General features: G+C 36.5%; 1 protein-coding gene across 1 annotated transcript; it reads right to left on the bottom strand.

Moving 5' to 3' along the window:
* On the bottom strand, nt 1-22894 carry LOC142349817 (uncharacterized). Its single transcript, XM_075401600.1, has 6 exons — nt 21604-22894; nt 18077-18291; nt 10472-10631; nt 9581-9759; nt 6876-7059; nt 1-155 (listed from the first exon to the last, which is right to left on the bottom strand). The coding sequence occupies exons 1-6, from the start codon at nt 22323-22325 to the stop codon at nt 53-55; spliced, it is 1563 nt and encodes a 520-aa protein (XP_075257715.1). The 5' UTR covers nt 22326-22894; the 3' UTR covers nt 1-52.
* Between the last annotated feature and the right edge of the window lie 380 nt (nt 22895-23274).

Here is a 23274-nt window from a genome sequence, read left to right as displayed (position 1 = left end):
CATGAGGAAAAGGAAACAATTTAGTATATATTTTGTGAATGAATTTGAGTGATCAAATGATAGCATTGGATGTTGACTGATATGTGTTGTAGTTGTTTGCGTCTTGCTTTCTATCCAAAGTGCCACTAACTGACGCGTATTTCAAATCATCGTTCCTGTAAAACAACCAACAAAAATTACCACCTTACATTATGAAGACACTCGATTATTGTGTTATAATGGCATTTCTACAGCTATATCGACATTTTAGCCGGCCATTTCTTCATTATATAGTTTTTTCGGCCGTTTTACAAGAATAATTAATTCAACTTTTAATTTTTATTGTTCTCTCGGTTTGAATTTTCTTAGTAGTCATACCAGGATCATATATGATGTCATACAAAACATACACTATCTCCTGGTACGATCCTTGTACGACTACTAAGAAACCATACAAATCATACATGACCTAGTATGATCACTAGGAATCATATATGACCTTGTATGACTACTAAGAATTTTGTATGATGTGCAACCCGGGCTAACTATTTCTAAGTTGTGCTTGCTTGGATAATATTAATATTATAAACGAATTGATAAAGTTGTTCGCTTAGTGTTCAATGTACCACTAACGAGTGCATATTGTAAATCATCGTTCCTTTTAAAAAACCATATTATAGTGACGTTATTTCATACACATGTAATCATATTCAATTAATAAATTTATTCATGAAAGTTGACATTTCGATGAGCGATTTATTTCATTGCATAAAAATTGTCACCCAAAAATAATTTATATCAATTTAAATTTTGCTTGCTTCAGTTTTAGCTCCAAAAATTTTTGCCTGAATGAACAAATTGATTAGCTCATTACAGAAGGATTAGTTTAAAACCTTGACTGAAGAACGAAGCTAAGAAAGCCATTCATCTTCGGTTCAGCCATATTTTTACACCAGAACTTGTTTTGGTACAAAAGGAGAAAAAACAGATACGAAGGAATGTTTGAAACTTCTCGGAGACTTGTGTCAGGAAAAAAAATCGTTATTAATATCCAATGGCCTAAAACAGCAAAAAGAATAACGAAAGGAAAACATAAGGCAGCTAATTTTCTCAGATACCGAAATAAATTAATCAAAAACTAACTAAAATTTACTACTCAGGAAAACACATAAAATTGTTGTTTTGGCGTAAGTTCTATTAAAATAAATAGGATATACTTCAATTTTGATTGAGGTATAGTAGGAATAATGAAATTAAAATATTGCAAAAATTAAATTAAACATGAAAAAAGTGAAAAGAATAATATTCAAAGGCAAAAGACCAATTAAAACAAAAATATAGCCACGTAACATTTCACAGAAAAAAAAATCAGTCACAAACTGCTAAAGCATTTCCTGCAAGTCTTTCATTACGTTAAAGAACAAAATTTCTCGAGATGCATTATTTTAAATGACAAGTGCAAACTAAAAACCTGAAAAAAAATCTAAAAAGGTTGAAAATAATTATTAAAAGCATTGTCAATTTAACTATAGGTCTTAAGAATATTGCTAAAAAGATACATTCTAAAATCAGGAGAATAAAGTCACATTGCATAAAACATAGAAACAAAAAGACTACTTCGTAAATTTTGGAAATTCAGAAAGAAAATGAGTCAGAAAACAGGAACGTTCCATTCTTTAGCACCCGAGGCCCATTTTGAACATTCGACACATAAGAACGTTTTGCAAAATTTTTTATTATTAGAACTCAAATATGAGGCAAACGTTCGCTCAATTTCAAAAACTTAACGCCAAAACAGTTTCAATTAAAAAATAAAACAAAACTTAAATTCCTCACGGTGCACCGAAAACCTTTTTCTAGTAATTATATCTAATATACAAAAAACGTAAAAAAATGACTAAAATAAGCATAAAATCGGAATAATTTGAGTGTAAATTTGTAAAATTAAAGTACCTCAAGTCAAACAATTGCATTAAATATTTATAAAAGTTTGCCATATACAATAATTTTTTCAGAAACAAATTGCGCTAAAATTAAAAAATAAAGAATTGAATAACAAAATGCTCAAAATTGACTTAAAAAGAAAAAAGTAATGTACGCCAATTTTTCACATGAAATGCATCATGAGGCTTTCACAAAATAATTCTGCCAACCAAATTCCTCACACTTTCTAAAACAGTCGAGCTATGAAAACATTTACCCTATCTTCTCTCCACTCTCCAATTATGTTCGGCAGTGAAGCCAGCGCAATTTTTTGATTCCTCATTTCCTGGATCAATTTTACTCCAACAAAACTCATGACAAAAAGCTCCTCCAAAACTCGTCGTTACGTCGTAGAAACTTTTTCTCCGGAAGAAGAGCCAGATTTTTGGTACATTGATTTAGGAAGTAAGTTTATCTCAAACAGCAACGCGTGATCAATTTACTATGAGTGACAAAAGTCTTTTGGAAAAAAGGAAAAAGTGAACGTTTTGAGGGATTCAGTTTTCATTCCTTTCAATGGCTTTTTGTGAATGTTTTACTTATTCGAGGGAAACAAACAATGATTAGAAAAAATAGTTGGAGTTGATTTTTCAAAGTCAAAGACGGTGAGTTTGAAGTCTCCAAAAAAGAATGAAGTCAGAATTAAGGCATATTGTTGAGATGCGCTTGCACATAATTCTCGATCCCGTCATGTGTCAGTCTATTGATCGAAAATTCAAAACAAGAAAGACGGATTTACTTGTAGCTGTATTATAACTTTGAGATACACGCTGTGTTTCAACAAGTGTGGAGTCTTTTAAATTAATTGAAGAAAACCTGATTCTAACCGTTTACAGTTCATAAATCCCAGCATTTGGTTTCTTTTTTCCCTATGCTGTTTACGAAACTAATATTTTCCTATGCTGTTTATGTCCGGGAGGGGATCCGAGCGTTTGTAAGCATAAAATTTTGTACGAAATGCGCTGAATGTGCTCAAATTACGTAAAGAAAATGCTGAATGTGCTGAACTTTAGTTTTAGGCGCTGAATGCTCTGATATAAATATTTTCAGTATTTGTCAACTCTTTTATTTACAAAAAATCTGCAAATTTTTTATCAGCTCGACCTCTTACATCATTTCAGCACCTCCAAGAACCCAGATTTCAGCACTTTCAGCACATAGCTTACAAAGTTTCGTAAAAAAACGCAACGCATTTTTCAACACAATGTTTACAAAAAATCAAAACTCATAGCACAATACGAGTGCGGAGAGTAAGACAAGCTCATAACTTTCATCACTTTCCATGCATAAATTCAGCGCTTTTCATACAAAAATTGTGATCAACAATCAATATATTATTTACATAAATTCAACCTTCATCATTTCAGCACCATTCTTGCACAACTTCAGTACTTCAAAAAACGAGAAGTTCAGCGCTTTCAGCATATTCCTTGCAAAAGTTCCATGCTTTTCTCACAAAAATTCAGCTTATCGTCAACAAATTTCTTATACTAAATAAACACTTCAAATTTTGAACACCATTCTTAGAAAAATTCAACACTACAAAAGTGCAGCACAATCCTTATATAGTTTCAACACTTTCAGCATTTTTATTACATACAATCGGCGCTTTTCATCCAAGATCTCAGCACAATTTTTAGCACATTTCTTACATTAATCAACACTACAAAATTTCAGCACAATTCCTAAATAATTTTAGCACTTCCAAAAAAAACAATTTCAGCGCTTTTAGCACACTGTACAGAATTTCTGATCTTTTCATAAAACAATTAAATTCAACACAAAAATTAAGCCCAATTCTTAAAAAATTTCACTGCTTAGGAAAAAGAGATTTTTAACGCTTCAAGCATATTCCTTGTATAATTTACTCGCTTTTCTTACAAGAATTCAGCACAACTTTCAAAACATTATCTACATAAATTAAACACTTCAAGGTTTCAATATAATTCTTACAAAAGTTCAGCACTTCAGAAAAAGCGAGAATTTCAGCTGTTTCAGCACACTCTTTACATACTCTTTCACGTGGAAATTTATAACTCACTTTTGCTTATAACGTAATCAACATGTTAGTTCCTTCTTCTTTTGCAATTCTAACGAGCCACTAATCAATCAATTTATGCATTGTTTTTTAAATAATAATTCATATCTTCGCAAAGGAGAAAAGCTGAAAAGCGTCCGATTTTCATCATGGTTAATTGAAAGAAAACAATTACACTTCAGCTACATAGTTTCATTCAATCAAGCAATATGGAAATATACTCAAGCTGCGATAGCTGCTTTATCTTAAGAGTTGACAAAATTTTAGCACTTTTCCGATAGCTTTTCAAGTTGGACTACTCTGGTTCGATGCCGTTTCCTGTTGCTTAAGTGCTGCTTGTATGCACAGAAGCAGAGAAAATTTTTTAAAAATCCCGAATGTGCACAAAAGCAGACTTATGAAAAGACTTTCGCTAGACTATTGAAAAAAAACTTTGTTCGACAGGCGCTGAAAAAATAAGTTTAAGCAAAACATTTTACATAATTATTTGTTAATTGTGGTGACAGGTGCTGAAATCATCTAAATGCATGCAAAACTCAGCATATTGAGCGCATCATTACGTAAGATTCATCCATTTAAAAATATTCTCTTTCAATGACTGGCTGCTCATTTCTCACATTACTCTCAGCCAAAATATCGATCCCGTTGAATCTGATATGCTGTTACTCTATGATTGAGAAGACTGTAAACCTACATCCTGTTATTTTGAAAAATTAGAATAGATGTGACAATAATGCACTTATAAGACAAACTAAAGGATTTTTATCCTCGAACCAAAAGATAAAGATAATCTGGACCCCAAATGCTGGTCCACTCAAACAAATCAAACTTTTAAGGTGCGGATTTTTAAAAACGAAACATAAAACGGTTTCCTAGAACTAGTTGTGCGTGCTGAATTAATGAGTTCAGTTTTAGTCAAAGACCACCGTGGCAGAGACAAAAATGAAAGATGCATATTTTATTAGTGCACTATTTTCTCATAATTGACAGAGAAAAAATTGGAGTTTCAATGGTCAACGAGATTTTGATTATCGGGCATTAATTCGAGTTCAATAGCGTTTTTGTTAATATGTAAAATAAAACCAGAACAAAAATAAAGAAGATGAGTCCAGCTGATGCAAATTAATTCGTTAATAAGATGCTCTTTGATGTATGTTATTAAAAAAACATTGACAAAAGTTGCATCAACTTTTATTTGTTCTCACACGTCAATCAGTTGCTGTTGTTGTTTCTTTAAAAGAGAAAAAAATGCGATTAATTGAGTGGATAAATCTTTACTAGGGAGCCACTTAATTCACTTAAATTGGTTTGTTGTGTGTTTTTTTTTGTTAAATGTGATATGTGTTGTAAACGAAATGCCAATAAAAGTAAGCTTCTAATTTAAACCCAAAATTTTGCCTCCCTTAAATTATCTCCCTTAAAGTTACTGCTAGCCTGTTCTTTAATATATATAAGAAGAAAAAAAGACTCGACCGAACCTTAAAAAGTGTCTACTGTTGAATGTGATACTCACTGAATGTTTCATACCATTTGAGTTAATCTTTGAAAAAAAGATTTTCACATCTATTTCAAAATAAAAATTCATTTGAATCAATTTAACTATTTCATTATAAGTATAGCTTTTTTAGAAACACTTGTTTTTGAAACAAGAAAAGTTGGCAAATTTGCAAAAAGAAAACATTTAAATTCTTTTTCTCCTTGAGAAATTTGTATGGAAATAAAAATGGGTTAGGTTCATAAGTTTATTGGACTCGTATGATGTCAAAGGTGGTATGAATCGTTTATTCTTTTAAATACATCTTCGTAACAATGTAATACCATTTGAAATCAAATTAATCATTAACTGAAAATTTCTAACAATCGATTCAATTTTTCAAGGTCTTTTCAGTAATCTTTGTATCTCTCCCACAAACTACTCAGGTGCCAATATTGACTGGGCAAAAACGCCAGGGTAGCTTAAAAATCCGAACGCTCATTTCTTGGAAGTTTGGAATAATAAATGATCAGCTTTATGGACACATATATACAGGTCAACACTACGCCAATATTACGTCAAAGAAAATTATTAGATCAAAAGTTCTCTCAACTGAAAAATTAGAAAATAAAGTTCATGCCTTCAATGTTAAAAAAACAGTTATGAAATTATATTTCAGTTAACGTGGCTTAAAAACTAGAGCAAATTCTGTAAGAGTATGCGCTCTAGTAAATAAGTTGTGATCATAAAGATGGAGCTTGAAATGATTATTCAATATAAGAGAGCATAGTAAGACTCTCGCAATGAACCAGTTGGCTCAGTGGAGAGCACAGGATTGCAATCAGTTAAGAAATTGTGGGCTCGCAACCCACAAAGTTCCCAAACTTAACTCTCACTATAATGGTGTTGACATAGAGTCAACATAACGGGCAAAGAGTTGCTCCAATGAATTCAATACTAAAATAAATTGTTTTGCTAGACACTTGCACAAAGTCCGTTTTTATAGCTGGAAAGGCAATAAAGTATTTTTATAAGAAGAAAATGGGAAAGCATTGAAAAAAGTTTTATATTTGTTTAAGAAATACTTCTACCAATGATGGTAGGTACAAGTACTGTTCGCCCTTCTACCTATTGGGACCTGTTGGGACCAATTAATGGCCGACCATCAAATTAGATGTTTATACAGAGTTGTTAGTTTACTGAAAGTTTTCAATTTAAAAACAAAATCATTAAATCATTGGTTTTGGATTGAACAAAAAATATTTTTATGAGACAAAATTGAGGAGCAAACAATGTATGAAGAAACGGCCAGATAAACATGATTTGAAGAGTTTCTTGGGGACAATTGATGAGCTTATTATTTTTAAAATTTGCTTAATAGCTATTTACTAAAAAAATTACAAGTTTCGGCGCGGTCCTGTATTTGTCATCTCCATGGCCTTGAGTGCTGAGAACCTCTCGCTGTGTTTGGGCAGTCTGTCGTGTGGCCTGTGAGTGAAGAACTTCTCTGTGAGGACCACTAGCAGGAATATCAGCAACACTTGTCCCACGATCACCCCCAACGGAATGTAGGAAGTGTAGCGATCTAAACAATCATTCTGCTGGATCACGTAAAAAGAATTTGAAACAGAAAACTTCAAACTAACTAGCTACAATTCAGAAGACAATGATCAGTCACAAAATGAAGTGGTCAAGAGCAGTCTACATTGTTGGGAGAAAAAATTCTCTCAAAATTTAAAGAAAAAGTAGTTGAACATTACCGTGGTATAACTTGAACTCACATGAAATGTTAAATAGGTGCCAAGGTCAAATTGAGCAATGCTTTTACTTTATTATCAAACCTGCGCAAAACCTCCTTTTTCGTAAGTAATTATAAATTAAGAGTCATATCATTTCTGTTTTCCAAGGTTTCCTCAAAAAAAAAATTCGATCACGTCGGACGAATTGCTCTCGAATGACAGGCGGGGCAATTTTGTTCAGAAAGGGTTGCAAAATTTCTTTACGTGCAAAAGAATGAGACGTTGGAATGGTTGGAGCCCGTGATTTTTGTACGCCAGACTGCGACCTTACTCGCCACAATAAAACCTTTTTGGAAGATGCTCGATTATAGCCGTCTTATGTTTGCAAACAGACTTATTATGTTTGTAAACAGACTTATTATTGAATGTTTATGTTTGCAAACAGACTTATTATTGAATGAGAAGCTATGGCATGCGAGCCTCTGAATCCTTATCTCGCGCAATAAGAGGGGATGTCACCCAATGAGTGAGGGCACCCCACACTAATGAGTTTTGATGTCTCGCCCAACGAGTTGAGAGCTCGAAAATTCAAATCTCTGATTCCATTGGATTCGAACTGAACTGATAAAAAATAATATCAATGATCGGTTGTGAACCAAGATTTCAATAATTATTTCATCTAAAAAATTTAAATCAATCAAAAGTTATGAAGCAGAAGCTTGAAAAAGTCACTCGAGATATCCAACCGCGCACGCGCGCAGAAGACTGTTCTAGAAGAAAAGCGCAACTGGTCCAGAAAAAAAATCTGCTCAGAAGAGACTCACTTTTACAATAATTGCTTCAAACATTCGTTCGAGAGCAAATAGTCAGCCAACCATTTATTTAGTTTTTGTTGCAAAAACAACAGTTGGAAAAAATACTAGAGAAAATGCAAACACTGGCAGAGCACTGCTTTTGTTATTCTACTTAGTTACTTCACTCCTCTTTTTGGTATGGATGCCATATGAAAAGAGGCAGACGATCAGAACAGATTAGTGAAACTTTTTGGCCTAATCAATAAAACAAAACCGTAAAATCTGCACATGTAGTATATGCAAGAAGGATTGAATGAAAAATTACAATTCTTCGTATCGCACTCTCGTAGTACTATCGTAGCAGCTTACATAGGTCGAAATTACAGATATTTTTGCGTGAAAAGTGCTTTTTCTGCAACTAAATTAAATTAAATTTTTGCATCTAAAATTTAATTAATCGCTATTAAATCGACTAAAATTTTCGCACCAACACACTTGCACAAACTTCAAAAAATTGTATTTACGTTGCTGATCTTTTTTTCTTGTTTCATGCACTTCCTTTTCAATATTTCTGAAAATTTTCAGTTAGTGACTCTCAATTAATAAGAATTCCGAGCACTTTATGACAAGTCTTTTAACCCACCATTGAAAAACTTAAGTTGCTGATATATTCTTACATTTTTGCTACAGAATCAAATTGATTTTTTGGGAAAATTGCAAAAAGTCCTTGAGAAAACTCATATTCTAAGGATCTATTCTGTTTCGTGATCCCAGCTTATTGGGTATTAAATTTTTACACCCCTCCCCCGCTTGCACACCTGCTATTTTTGCACAGTAAAGTGGTGGAAATTGGCGGATAAAAATTTGGCGGATAAAAAGCACGGGAGGAATACATTGCGAAAAAATCAGACTTTCTAAATTTTAAAAAAACGACGGAAAAGAGCTGAAAATACAAGAAATGCTCTGAATGAACGCTGAACAAAAGAGGGAAAGTGTTGAATTGCCACTGATGAAATTTGTTCGAAGCTCTGATTTAGCACTGAAAAATTGCTCGAAGCGCAGAACTAAAAAAGCGGAGAAAACGCTGAATTAGTACTGAAAAAAAAAATGCTGGAAAGTGCTAAATTGGCTCAAAAAAATTTGGAAAGTACCGCTTAAAAAATGCTGAATCTTTTCCGTTTGTGTCCCCCCGCTTAGTGGGTGCATATTATTTGCAAATCCCCAGACGTCAATGCCATTTTTTTACGTAGTGGTTTACTATGGAAATGACACGTGCACTTTCACTTGGGGGGGGGGGGGATGCGCAACGTGTGTAGAATGCGCAACGTTGCAAATTAGCGCTAATTATCTTGTTGAAAGCGCTTAAACGTTATAAGAAGGTTGCGGAAAAGCGCCGAATAAACGCTGAATTAATAAAATGCAGCTCTTTTTCTGTTTTCATCACTTATCAGCGCTCTTCCCGCAAAAATAAATGAATATGCGCTGCCACCTCCACCTTTAATTCAGAGTTTGATAACTTGTGAGGGGATAACAGTCGTGTGGTAATGTTAATTAGTACATTCATGGAGCATACCTTTGACTCTTAGCATAAAAGAGGCAGATATCTCGTTTCCGTCGAAAGAGGTCGCATTACAGAAGTACTCTGCCCTGTCGAAGTACTGCACTCCCCTCAAAATCAGCTTAATGGGTTGCTTTGTCTTCTTGTCATAGTAAAAATCGAAGTATCTGAGCTTGTCTCCTCTCTCACGTGACCTGAATTACATCATGAGTTTAGAAAAGAGTGGTGGTGGTATCATTTTTAAGAGCTGTTGAAAAATTAAATTACTCTGTTATAAAGAAAACTTGCTCTCTCGGTGTTAAAAACAGGAAAGGCAATATAGCCCAATATCCTCGCCCAGTTTTTCCTCACACAAGCTAATGAAATCCAACAATTTCCTACGGGGTATAGGGTGACAACGAGAAAAGGTAAAATATAATTATAGAATCAAAAGTTAAGTAAGCTGATGTCTGTTTCAAATGCAGTCATCAAATTGGACAAGGTGCCGCAGGGAGTACAGAGACGAATTTGAGCCAAAAAGTCTCATGATTGGATTCCGTAAGCAAAGCAGTTATGCGAATGTGGAATAATGCGATCGAAGATTAGGGTCTGGCCAATTGGCATCGATCGTGACTGTTCTTACTGGTCCCAATCTAAATTTCTGCCTCATTACTATCATTTTTTGTTTTTTGTTCAAGTATTAATTTGTTTTCAAAGCCTAAGGACATATGAAATAAATTGAAATACAGTGCTTCTCTTTTACAGGTCTGGTCAATATAAGCTTCAGCAGCGTAGTTATGATGAATTAACACAGAGTCGTGGGAATAATTTTGAGGTATGTTTGACGATCTTAAAGACCTTGGAATACATATGGCCAAGATCAATTTTTTAAATTAGATTTCACGCATGTTGGTACTACTACTACACCTGGACACTTGGCCAGAGTTGTGGCTGAGTGTTTTGTTGCCCCTGCCCCATTTGATAGTGTAGTAGGGGCCTCCAATGACCAGGCACTCTAGAATGACGTCATCGTCTATGTATCCAGTAATCTGTCGCTCCATGTTTTCACTGTCCATGCGAATGGGGTCTGTAATTAAACACATTGACCACAGATCATCAAGCAAAATCTTAGTAGGGAATAGTGTGTTCTATATCCGAGATTAGCATGTAAGATTAGCATGTAAAAGATAGAGGTAAAAAAATTACTGAAAATCATAATTGTATTTCAGTAAAATCTTTGTCCACTTTACAAAACTTAATAAAAAATAATTAGGAGCAAACGATTGAAATAATCTATTCACAAAATCAAACTGTAACGGCTGCTCTCCTATCAAAGTCAAGGAAAACTTTACACCGTCCAGTTCGTTTCAGCGGTTTCAAATCTGTCCGGATATTGTGTTTTGCAGTTAACTTTTGTGAAATGTATTATCCGCTATACTGTAGATTACCGTTGCATTACTTGTTGCTCAATTACTCCTGATAACTAATTGCTCAGCTTTGCTGTTTAACTAACTTGTTTCTATCAGAATAACAAAATAATTGAAATTGAAACAATCAAATTTTTGTTGAGTTTTGTTAATAACTCAAGTTATAAATCGAAACGTCAAATTATCTCGAAGTACAGTCCTTAGTAATATACTTATTAACTGTTCGGAACAATAAATAACTTGGTTAATCAAGTAACCAAAGAGCGCGAACGCAAAGAAAATTGTTATCTGAATTTCCAACTATTAGCTTTAATAACCAATTTCTAGTCTTTAACTGGCCTCAATAACACCAATATTGAAACTAGGCTAGGCTTCGTTAAAACCAGTAAGAGCAACTGACTAAGTGCTTTGCACAAAGTTTCTCTTACTTAGGAACTTCGTTCCTCAGAAAGAAAGTTTTGAGAATATCAAAGTTAATTCTCTTTTCGACAAGTCAAAGTAAAATTAAAACTGTACAATCACTAATATGATCTACAGAAGCAAGACACAGTAACAAGTAATCAACCGCTCAAGAAAGGGTGCTTCAATACGCACTGTATGTCAGTTTAATATAACCAAAATTGCAAACTTCTTCTGATTTTTGGTAGTTTTTCAAGCTCCTTTTATGCCGCTAGTCACGTGGATTTACATGTCAAATTCAACTGTTGATTGGTTGTAGATAATAATGTCGACAAAATGAGAACAGTTTTCCATAGCGTCACTTTTTCTGTGTAAATTTGATGTCATGGGAAATTTATTATCTATGTAGAAGATTTGTCGAATATTCTGTATCAATAACAGGTTGATTCGGAATCAAATCGCAAAGAATCTGATGCAATACTGTTAAGTCGTAGTATTGTTTTGCTGATGGTTGAGGTAGTTCGAGTTTGAGTTTTACTTCAAGTATGACAATTGTGTACTAATAATAGTCACTGAAAATAAAAGTTGAACAAAGTGAACAAATCTGTATGGCTTCGATAGAATGTAGCATTAAATTTTGCTTGTCACGCTATTCTGGCTTTAAGGCCTGAAATGGCCTTGAAGCGCTATTCAATTTGGTAATTGAGTTAGTAAGCTCAGCCGCCACATCGCCGGCCCTGTTTTCCATCGCGAAAACATCTTTCCCAGGTAGTACTGAGGCGAGCTTCACTACGGGTCTCCTGTACACTCCGTCGTTCGTTCGAACTATCGCTGATCGAATCACACCGTCAGACCCCTTGATGGTCTCCGTGACTCGACCTAGATTGCAATATCCACGCTTATTGCTGTCTTCGATCAACCAAACGAGATCGGCTTCTTTAAGGGTTTCATTTGCTGTAGATCGCCATTTTTGCCGATTATTCAGAGCTGGCAGATATTCTTTACGAAATGTGTCGCCTATTAGATTTGCATAGGCTTGAGTTTGTCGAAAGAGGTTTCGATGGTCAACAAATTCTTCTGCGCATGGTAGATAGGGTAAGCAAACCTTCCTGTTGCCAAGCAAGAAGTGATTGGGGGTCAATGCTTCTAAGTCATTAACATCTGAACTGACTGGAGTCAATGGTCTTGCGTTCAATGTCTGCTCAACAAAACACATCGTTGTTGAAAGAACGTCCTCGGTGACTGATCTGTTCCCCAACACTGCAGACATTGTTTTCTTGCAACTTCTCACCAACCGTTCCCATACTCCTCCGAAGTGAGGTGCTGCGGGTGGGTTGAACTTCCATCTGATTCCTCGTTGAATTAGATGTTCTTGGATCCTTTTTTGTTCCATGCCGCAACGTACTCTGCAAACTCTCTTTCAGCTCCAACAAAGTTCGTTCCGTTATCACTGATGATTGTACTTGGTTTGCCTCTTCGAGCAATAAATCTCCTTATTGCATTGAGACAACTGTCTGTGTCCAACTTAGGTACCACTTCTATATGCACCGCTCTCATAGTTAGACAAGTAAAGAGACAACACCATCGCTTTTCATTTCTTCGCCCAATCTTCAAAATGAAAGGGCCAAAGTAGTCGACTCAAACATTTGTAAAGGCTGTTGAAGCATCTAACCGTTCTTCGGGTAGATCTGCCATGACTTGTGCTATCGTTTGTGCTCTGCCTTTTCTGCAGGTAACTCACTTGTTCTTGATTGATCTTGAGGCGTTCCGTATGCTTAGCATCCACATCTTCTGCTGAACAATGTGTCTCACATGCTCTGTGCCTTCGTGTTGATTGTCCTTGTGCTCGTTTCGCAAGAATAATTCAACCGCACGATGTTTCCAATGTAGTAATTTTGGATGCATTGCATTGAAGTTCAATTGACTTTTGCCTATTCTGCCTTTGGCTCGAATAAGTCCTCTTCGTCTAAGAAAGGGGAGAATTGTAGGATTTTGCTGCCTTTTGGAATTTTCTTTTCAGCTTTGAGAGATTTCATCTCTTCACCAAAATGTTCTCGCTGTAGTAACTTGAAGATTGTTGATTTTGCTTTTTCTCTTTCTTCAATGCTGACTACGAGTGTTGCTGGTTTGTGTTTGCTCAATGCTCGCTGCACGTATGCCATTGTATTCACTAGTCTGTTGAAATTACTGAATCGTTCCCATTGAATAACAGCTTTCTTTTCTTCAGCTTGTATCATGAAGACTGATGAGGGTATATTCTCTTCATCTGCTGCAAGGATTACGTTCACTTGCTCTGGTCATTCACTTTTCGGTCGTTTCAACCAGGCTGGCCCAGTGAGTCAGACACTTCTCTTGGGTTCTTCAATGTTGATTGCTCTGGTGCCAATGTCCGCTGGGTTGTTGATACCGCTCACATGTTTCCACTGTGAAACATTGGTTGTATCTAGTATCTCAGCTACTCGATTGGCCACAAACACTTGTTGTTTACGATGGAAACTGCGTATCCACTGCAATACTGTATTTGAGTCTGACCAAAAACTGGAACTATTTATCTTCATTTCATGTTCCTTGACTATCTGTTCTTTCAGCCTCACTGCCATGACTGCCGCTTGCAATTCCAATTGGGTATTGAAAGATGCCTCATCGGTGCCGCTCTGCAATTTCCAATGACAAATGCTAAGTCAGCTGAGTATTCTTTTGTTTGTGAACGTAGACAGGCCACTGCACAAATCGTGTCTTCAGATGCGTCAGCAAACATATGAAGTTCGGTTTTATCCCTCTCTCCGTTGAAGTACCTTCTATCAATGCTTGTTTCAGCCACGATTGGAAGTTGTTCTTTCCATTTCAAGAATTCTGCTTCGTCACCAGGCTCCACTTCGTTGTCCCAATGTTGCCCGTTCTTAGTCCAGATGCCTTTAAGAAGTCGTCTCATGTGAACACTGAACGGAGCAAACAATCCGATCGGGTCAAATAATGAAGATACCAAAGACCAAATCTTCCTTTGGGCTATAAGTGCTTCAACTTCCTTGATTGTTCCTCTGCTTACTTGAAGTTTATCATCAGATACGATCCATTGCAGTCCTAGCACTGAGGATCCCTCCGTATTGGGTTCCACTTCGACTTGCTTCGTGTTGCTGATTGACTTCAAATCTTCTGGGATTGCTTCGGTAACTGCATCGTTGTTGCTTATCCACTTCTTCAATTCAAATCCATGTTGTGAGAGAAGAGGTGGTAGTTGTTTGAAGATTTCAATTGCTTCTTCCGGGGTTTCTACTGATTTGATGAAATCGTCCATGTAGAAGTTGTTTTGTATTGCCTTTGCTGCAATCGGATACTCCTTTTCGTTATCCAGTCCCAATAGCTTGAGAGCGTAGTTTGCACAAGTTGGAGAACTCTTAGCTCCAAATACGTGACGCTGATATTCGTATATCTGAACAGGTTCATTTGTTCTTGGACGCCATAAGAACCTCAGGCAAGTTCTATCCTGTTCGGGAACTTGCACTTGTAGAAACATCGATTCGATGTCAGCTTTTAGGGCTATTGGTCCTTCACGGAATCTGAATATTGTTCCAATCAACCCATGTAGCAGATCAGGTCCTGCTAGTAGCTTATCATTTAGGCATACTTCTTTGAACTTTGAAGCAGCACTGCAAACACGTCTTACTTTGCCAGGCTTGTTCGGGTTTAGCATTGGACGGTGCGGCAAATACCATTCCTTCCCGAAGATGCCTTTAACTTTGGACTCGTCCAATATCTTTACGAATCCTTTTTTTTATATCTTTTTCTATTGACTGATGATACAAACTCTTCAGGTTTGGGTCCCTTTGGAATCTTCGCTCCAGTGAGTAAAGCTGACCCAGGGCTGAGCTGTAGTTGTTCGTAGGTTTGGCTCTGGTTCACTCCACAGCATTCCCACTTTTTACCGCTCGCCTGTGAACTTCGTCGTACTCTCTAGCATCTTCTGTGCCTGCAGTTCCTTCTTTGACTGACTGACGACATTGATTTTGGAAGCATACGTTTCTATATCCCACCACGATTGGAAATTCTCAGCCACTTTCACATCTTCAGTAAAGGCAAAATGACAAACATTTCTTCTTTGGCCCGTCATGGGTCCACTGACTACCCATCCTAGCTCTGTTAGAACAGCGAAAGGTTCACTTCGTGTTCCTATCTTGTAGTCCAATGGGCGTTGTAGCTCATAATCATCTTGACCAAGGATGATGCCAACTTCCACCAAGTTGAAGCTTTTGTTGGGTAGAACACTCAAGTGATTGAAGCTTTGCTTCAGCTTGTTGTAGTTGTAGTTTGTGATTCCTAGAGAGATTGGCGTGTGTGCAAACGCTTCGATTGAATGCACCTTTGAATGTAGTCCCTTTAATTTGAGAGGAACCTTTTATGTCTTCAGATCCTGTGTTCCGTGTATGCCAGCTATACTGAGCGTAACATCGGTGCCTTGGGCTCGTAACTTCTCTTGCACACTTTGATCGATGAATGAAACCGTTGACCACTATCGACGAAAGCATATGTGTTCAGCCTGTTGCCACCGCTCTGCATTGAGACAGGAACTATCTGAAGAAAGCTAGTAAGTTCGTTACTCTGGTTGATTGTTGCTGCGCTTACGTTGACTGCGTGATTGCCCTTGTCCATTTGGTTTTCTGAGTGTAGCAATCGGTTGTGCTTCTTGATGCATCCATTGATACCGCACGCGTTGACTTTTACAATCTTTGATTGCATGTCCTTTGCCTAGACATCCGTAACATAAGCGTTGCTTTCTCACTGCTGCGTACCGATCATTCACACTCATGTTCCTGAATAGTGAACAGTTCCATTTTTTATGAGTGCCATCAGCTAACGGACAGCGATCACTTTGCGTTTGCTTCGTTTCTTTCGCGTTCGAACTTGCACAGAAGCTCCATGTTTTCGAGAACCGTTTGTCTCTATTTGTGCTTCTTCGGTCTTCTTCTCTTCGCTCTCCCTTGAAAGCTGAAAACACTTCGTGCACGAATGCTATCCTAGATAGCCACTTTTCAAACTTAATTAGATCAGGCCAATCTTCATCTTTATCATCAACATAGAACCACCACTTCTCTTTGAGAACTTGAGGTAGTTTATCTACTGCCATATACAGTGTCGAGCTCGATTGCAGATCACCAATCTGCTTATACTCTTCGAGCACATTCACAAAGTTCGAAACAACAACCGAAAAACTGATCAGACCTGTTGAGTCGTGTGGTTTCACCTGACTTGCTTTGTGAAGACTCTCCAGTTGTGCATCAATGATCACATGAGGCCTTTTAAAATTTCCTTTCCAGAATGCTCCATGCACCACCATAGAACTGTCCAGAATAGCCCATTCCAGAGATTGCTGACATTGCCTTGTCAGTCAGTAGAGTCTTCAGATGGCTCATCTTCTCTGAGTCTGGTATTGGTCGTTGATCCACTGTAGCAATGAACATACTAGACCACTCCGGCCATTCGAGAGGGTTTCCTTCGAAGTTGTTCAACTTCAGCTTTGGTAGGTTACTACTACCTGAATAGCCAGTGTTGTATCGTAGAACAGCTCTGGGGGAAACGTCTCGGTCTTCAACACTTCAGGATCGGTCTCGTGAACTGCGATATCGTGAGAAGTGACTATACCTGTTCACTTCAGGGGTTACTTCAAAGCGAGCTGTTGATCGTTCTGGTGTTAGAAGGTTGTCGACCCTGCTGGCCCCGTCTGAGACATCTCTCTTCTTTGGGTTCCAGTTGAAGGGTGATTTGTCTCGAGCACCAGTAGATTGCGAACGAACATCATCGTTCTCTAATGCTGTTCTCTTCACTTTGCGCTCTAACTCGCGCTCTTACTCCAGTAGTTGGTGCTTGGTTTCCAGTTCCTTCATTTGCATTTCCAGCTCTAGCCTCCTCCGTTCGAACCGTGCCCGTTCCAGTCGCATTTTGGTTTCGAATTCGATATCAAATTTCTTCATCCTTTCCTCGCGCCTTTGCTTTGCTGAAGATGTTTCCGAAACATTCTCCGTCTCTTGGCCACTTGCTGTTGCTCCATTTTGCATTGTTTCAGCAACTGGGTTGTCCGTTGGGTAGTTGTTGTTACTCTCGATGTCGTTCACTGCTTGGGTTGCGTTGCTTTGCTCTGCATTCATTGCTGGTTGCGTGCCTTTGCTTATATATGCAAGCCAATGATAGTCCAAACTTGCTTTGCACTTTCCTAATTCTTTCAGATGTTCTTCAACGAAATTAGCTTGATAGGGCACAAGCTTGTTTTGACGCTGCTGTTACTTGGGTATTTCTAATACTGTTGAGTCGTAGCATTGTTTTGCTGATGGTTGAGGTAGTTCGAGTTTGAGTTTTACTTCATGTATGACAATTGTGTACTAATAATAGTCACTGATTATAAATGTTGAACAAAGTTAACAAATCTGTATGGCTTCGATAGAATGTAGCATTAAATTTTGCTTGTCACGCTATTCTGGCTTTAAGGCTTGAAATGGCCTTGAAGCACTATTCAATTTGGTAATTGAGTTAGTAAGCTCAGCCGCCACACAAACATAAAGCGGGATTTTCGACCTTATCAATTCCTTAAACTCAACAAACAAAAAAATGGTTGCTAAATTTTTTTGTACATTTTTTGCGAAATCTGAAATCACATTTTTAAAACTGAAATCTTTGGTATCTTTAAGAAATTAAAAGTTATCAATCGCCCGCTTACATTTTACAACTGCATGTGCCCTTTGATACTGCATCTGTTTCTCGTAGCAGTACTGGAACTCACACCAGTAGATGCCAGTGATTTTGATCAGATCCCTCTCCAGCTGTCTCCATGACTTCTTCTTCTCGTTCTCTTTCTCATAGAAGTTCCTCGTATTGTGGTAATAGTCGTCATCATCTATGAAGATTGTCAGCAGCCGTCCATCTTGCTCAATTCTGCACAAATGCATTGAAGGCTTCAATTCTTCAAAAAACATTTTTTCAACTTTGCAATCTCAGTAAAATATACTTGTTTTCATAAATATATTTGAATTATGCTTCTTTTTCACTATATATTTCTCATGAAAACTATACTTGAAATGTACTTGTTTTTTTTGTGTTTGTTCACTAAATGCATCTCAATATATCTTTGACGTGCTCGATGTAAAGTCGATGTAAAGTTTGTTAACGAAAAAAAGAAACTTAGCAGATAAGAGACACGAAGTTAAACAAAAAACATTCTTTTAATTAATTATCAATGAAAGTAACTGCTGCAATCTTATCGAAAAACTATACAGGTTCTTTTTGATTGACAATTGAATATGCCCTATCTTAACCGATGATTTAACTTACTTAATTTTATTGTAAGAAAAAAGCCATTATGCTGTCTCTCAGATGCAAAAAGCTTGTTTTCTTCTCAATTACAAAAAATATACTGCTCATAATAGATCGCGGTTAAGTCTGACACACTGGTTACACTCAAGCATAAAAAAATACAACTGAAGATACCAACACTGAAGCTCTTAATAAAGAAAAAATGTCAGCATTAGTTCTAAAGGCCATTAGTAGCACCCCCGTCCTTACTGCCAAATTATGATCAAACTGTCGTTAGAGAAACTCAAAGTGAAGATGTTAATATTAGAGCTGATAACTTTTATATTACTTTAAAGGGAATTCATTTAAAATTAGAACATCACATGCTCGAACTTGACTGAAGAGTTTCTAGTGGACTTCAATTGGTTGCTGTACAAAAATATGAAAACTGATGAGCAGCATATGTAATAACTTCCACTTGAAGAGGCACTTGAAGCACTTCAAAACCATATCGTAGACGTTCTCGATCAATTCCTAGCACAAAATAATGATGAATAGGACAAAAACTGAAAAACATGGAGAACAAACGGAATAAAAATGCAAGAGCAAAAAATCAAAACTATGAAAAAAGAAAATGAAAAAATTGAAGCAATTAGAAAAGTTTTTCAAACACCCAAAAAATTTGGTCAAGTCATTAGCAAGAAATGCTAAAGCAAGTTTTTGCGAAATTTTATTTGACAAAAGTGAAGACGAAAACAACCAAATGTTTTATAGTTATATTAAAAGGATACGACGACCTTATGAAGATCTCACAGGAAGCCATAATTTAACCATTGAAGTTGAACAACTGAACGGATTTTTCCTTTGAACAGGACCAAATCCAGCATGAAAAATAAGATCATGTGGTTCCCATTCTAAATTGAATCGAGTCAATTCAATTGTTTTTTTCTGGAACCAATTCAAGTGAGATGTACAATACAACAAAAAATCAGAAAACAAAAGTTCCTGTGATAAAAAAGGGCTTTCAAACAAATTTTAAAAGATCATCAAACCTGTGGTATGTGAAGCACCAACATTGCTTTTCAACGGGTGCATTGAAGTTTTTTTCATATAGTCTGAAAAGAGCTAGGATATAACTGTACACAAAACTGGTGACAAGAACAAGGTCTCTAGCTTTAGACCAATATCAATAGTACCGGTCCGTGGAAAAATGTTTGAAACGATAATCTACAAAAACGTTGCGACCCTACTGTTTAAAAAACAAAATCTTGTCTTTAAAACAGATGGGCTTCCTCAGTAAGAGATCAACAGCTGATGCAGTAGTTGAAACTATGGAAAATCTTCTAATCAACAGAGGCAACATTTTCAAGGCTTATTGTACGCTTTTAGATCTTTCAAAATTTTCTGAAACCGTTGATCATCAAATTTTAATGTTGAGATTACAAAATACGAACTTGTTGGAAAAAATTTTAGCTTGCTTAAAAATTATATGCATGATAGAAAGCAGTACGTTTCAATCAGAGGTGACTACTCAACTAAAAAACATTCTCTGTGGAATACCACGGGGTACAGTTATAAGACGACTGCTGTTGTTCAGTTATATCAACGATCTAACTGACGTGCCTGAAAAAATCAGGTTGTGCTATTTGCCGACAGAACTAACGTATTCTAGAAGTTTGTTTAAAAAACTACAATCAGATATGTGTAAAGCATCAAAATGGACAGAGGAAAACAAACTAACATTGTATAAAGCGAAGACGCATATAGAAAGGGACGTTTTAAAGAGCTCAAAATTTGCAAATATTTAGGTGTGTGGTTAGACTCCGAATTAAGTATGAAGGAAAACGTCTCTTCAGTGAAAAATAAGTGGAATAGATTTATCAGTGTTGTGTATTATGTAATATCACATCTCAATTTAACACTCTTAATCAAATCTATAAACAGTACATACAACCCTTGTATCAATAGGGGGTAATGAACTACGGAGAAGCAAATAAAAGAACAATTGAGCCATTACAAAAGCAGTAAAACTTTCTATTGAGAATTAGTTTTCGTGAAAGAAAATTCAAAGAATTAAGAAACTTAAGAAGTCAAAACAAAATCGCATCAATTTCTGAACTCCATCTTTACGAACTGTCAAAATTTTTTAGCGCGCATGCCTTGACAGAATTATCAAAGTGATATAGTAAACGGTTTCTTCACACAAAAAAAGTTGGTTGGAAAGGCACTCTCTGGTGAAAGAAGAGTGAATGAACTGACATCTACATGTAAACATGTAAACGTACGTATTGGTTCTAAGAATTTGTATGACTGGTTTGGAAAAAATGGGCGGCAAAGTCAAAAGAGTATCTTTACAGCTGTACTGTTTTGTTTGAGTACTGATAAACATTGTATAGGTGTCGTACGCATTTCAACTAAATTATACATAATTGTCAACCTGCTCGGGTATGATGAGCACGACTATGTCAATTACTGCAATTTAAGTCTCTCTCTACTTTATCTTTCAAACTTTACGTGTTGCCTTGCATTTCACAGGTTGCTACATTGTATGTTACTTGAATAATAACGTGCAGTCAAAGTTGCACACGAAATCTTATAAATAAGAATGTGTTAATTTTTATCCAGGTTATTTTATTTGCTAAACATTTTGCTGGTCAGTTGTTGACGCTGGCTATTAGTATGCTGTTTGAACTGTTAAATTTATCTTTGCGGGTTTATCAGCGGGTTTTCTGTTCTCGCATTATGAAACTCCACCACTCTTTTGCCGCAGCTGTTGCTATATGAAGATTGGCAAAAAAGTTGAAAAATTTGGTTTTTAATCATCAAAATAGAGACATAACTTTTGCAATTCTGCAAATTTCATCGGGTATCTTTTAAAAGACATCGAACCGATTCTCAACTCCGTCTCGAATTTGTCCAGACTCTCATATAGTATTAATCAGATGTTCAACTTACACGACATTTTCAATACCGCTGGCAGGCTTCCGCTTCTCAAGCGCAGATTCGAGAGCCGACGGGTCGTGCGGGTTGATCCAGTTTCGCTCCTGGGTAACTGCATACCACTCAATCCTTGTTTCGCGACAACTGGTCGTGTCGTCATTCAGCAACACATTCTGTCGCCCAAACCCAGGAGTCGCGTATTTCAGCCAAGACACGTTACAATGTAACTCAACGTATTCTTTCCTTCTATCGAGTTTCATAATGGTCGGGTCGATAAAAACACGAGGTGTTAGTTTAACGTCGGCAACCGGGCTTTCGTCTCCCCCGAAAGTTGTGCCCTTATTTATAATACACTTATACTTTCCCATATCTTCAAAGCGGCTGTCTAGAATTTTAATAGTGCTTGTATTTGTAACAATGCCATCGCCCTCTGTTAAGGCGTGTTCGATGAAAATCCGTTTCCGGTCGGCGTGAAAAACTTCGAAAACGGGCTGTTTTTCGGCAGCTGTTGGTGTAACTTGAGGGTCGGCTTTTAGCCATTCAATTTGTATTCTGATAGCTTCATTTATTCCCGGGGTTATTTCCTGGTAATAAGAGCAACGAAGAATGATATTCTGGTGAATTTCGCCCAGAAACGAGGCTGGAGTTTCTCTGAACGCTGATTGGCTCAGCCAAAAATAATTAAATAAAAAAAGGATAACCGAAAATACATTAGTTCGTAATACGCTTTTCGCCATTTTTTTTTTCAAAAGATTGAGGAAATTAGTTACTAATTTTTCTAATAATACTATTTTTTAAGAATTGATCTAAGCATTTAGCGTTTTTCATAAATAAAAAAATAAATACAATTTGTGCAACAAATTTCCCTGTCTCCTATATTATAGGAAACCATGTACAGGCAGCGATCAAGTCAGGGTGTTAATATTTCGAAATTCAGCTAAATTTAAATATATTGAGAACCAGAAATTTAGCCACAAAATTAAATTTAAAAGATGCCGGCCAGAAATTATTTACATTTCTATAGCCTCAAACTGTGCAAAAGGTGTACATAATAGAGATCGGCTATGATTAAAGTATAGGATAAGGAAATATTAGCTTTCATCTTTTAAAAATGAACAAAAACTATGGCGGAGATTAAAGAAAAGCTTTCATAATAAATTGTTAAGGATGCACCATTTTCGTCCGAGTACGGAAAATTCAGTATGGCTTTCTATCACCGTATGCAAGAATATGAGTAATACGTAGTAGGGAAAGCTTTTTTATACTATGGAAAAACGAGCAAAACACAAACGCACAAACTGTTTTTCCTATATGTTTAAACCACTGCTGTATATATATGATTTGTGTATAAACAACGCTCCATTCAAACACATTTTTCCACTACAGTGAAAACCGAAAGCATTTTTATTGAAGCGTTCCAAATACACACCATGCATAATTTATAGAGCGGCGCAAAAAGGTCTGCGTTAATGGAAAATACACATCCTCAAGGAAAGCTGAAAAAATCAGGCTGTTGTCACAAATATTAGGACTTTATTTATTGCGAAGCTGGAATCTAATAAAAAGCTCTTCAACCCACAGGGCTCTTGCAGGGTAACAGGGCGTTCTTGCTAAATACCTTTAAACTTCTTCGAGGCATCACTTGACTAGGGTTCTTTAAAGCCTATATTGATTATCTGTCAGATA

This window comes from Convolutriloba macropyga, chromosome 11 (genome assembly GCF_964194025.1).
Source record: "Convolutriloba macropyga chromosome 11, txConMacr16.3, whole genome shotgun sequence".
Classification (NCBI taxonomy): Eukaryota; Metazoa; Xenacoelomorpha; order Acoela; family Convolutidae; genus Convolutriloba; species Convolutriloba macropyga.
The sequence above is the reverse complement of the archived record's forward strand: the minus strand, read 5'-3'. Positions and strand labels throughout refer to the sequence as shown.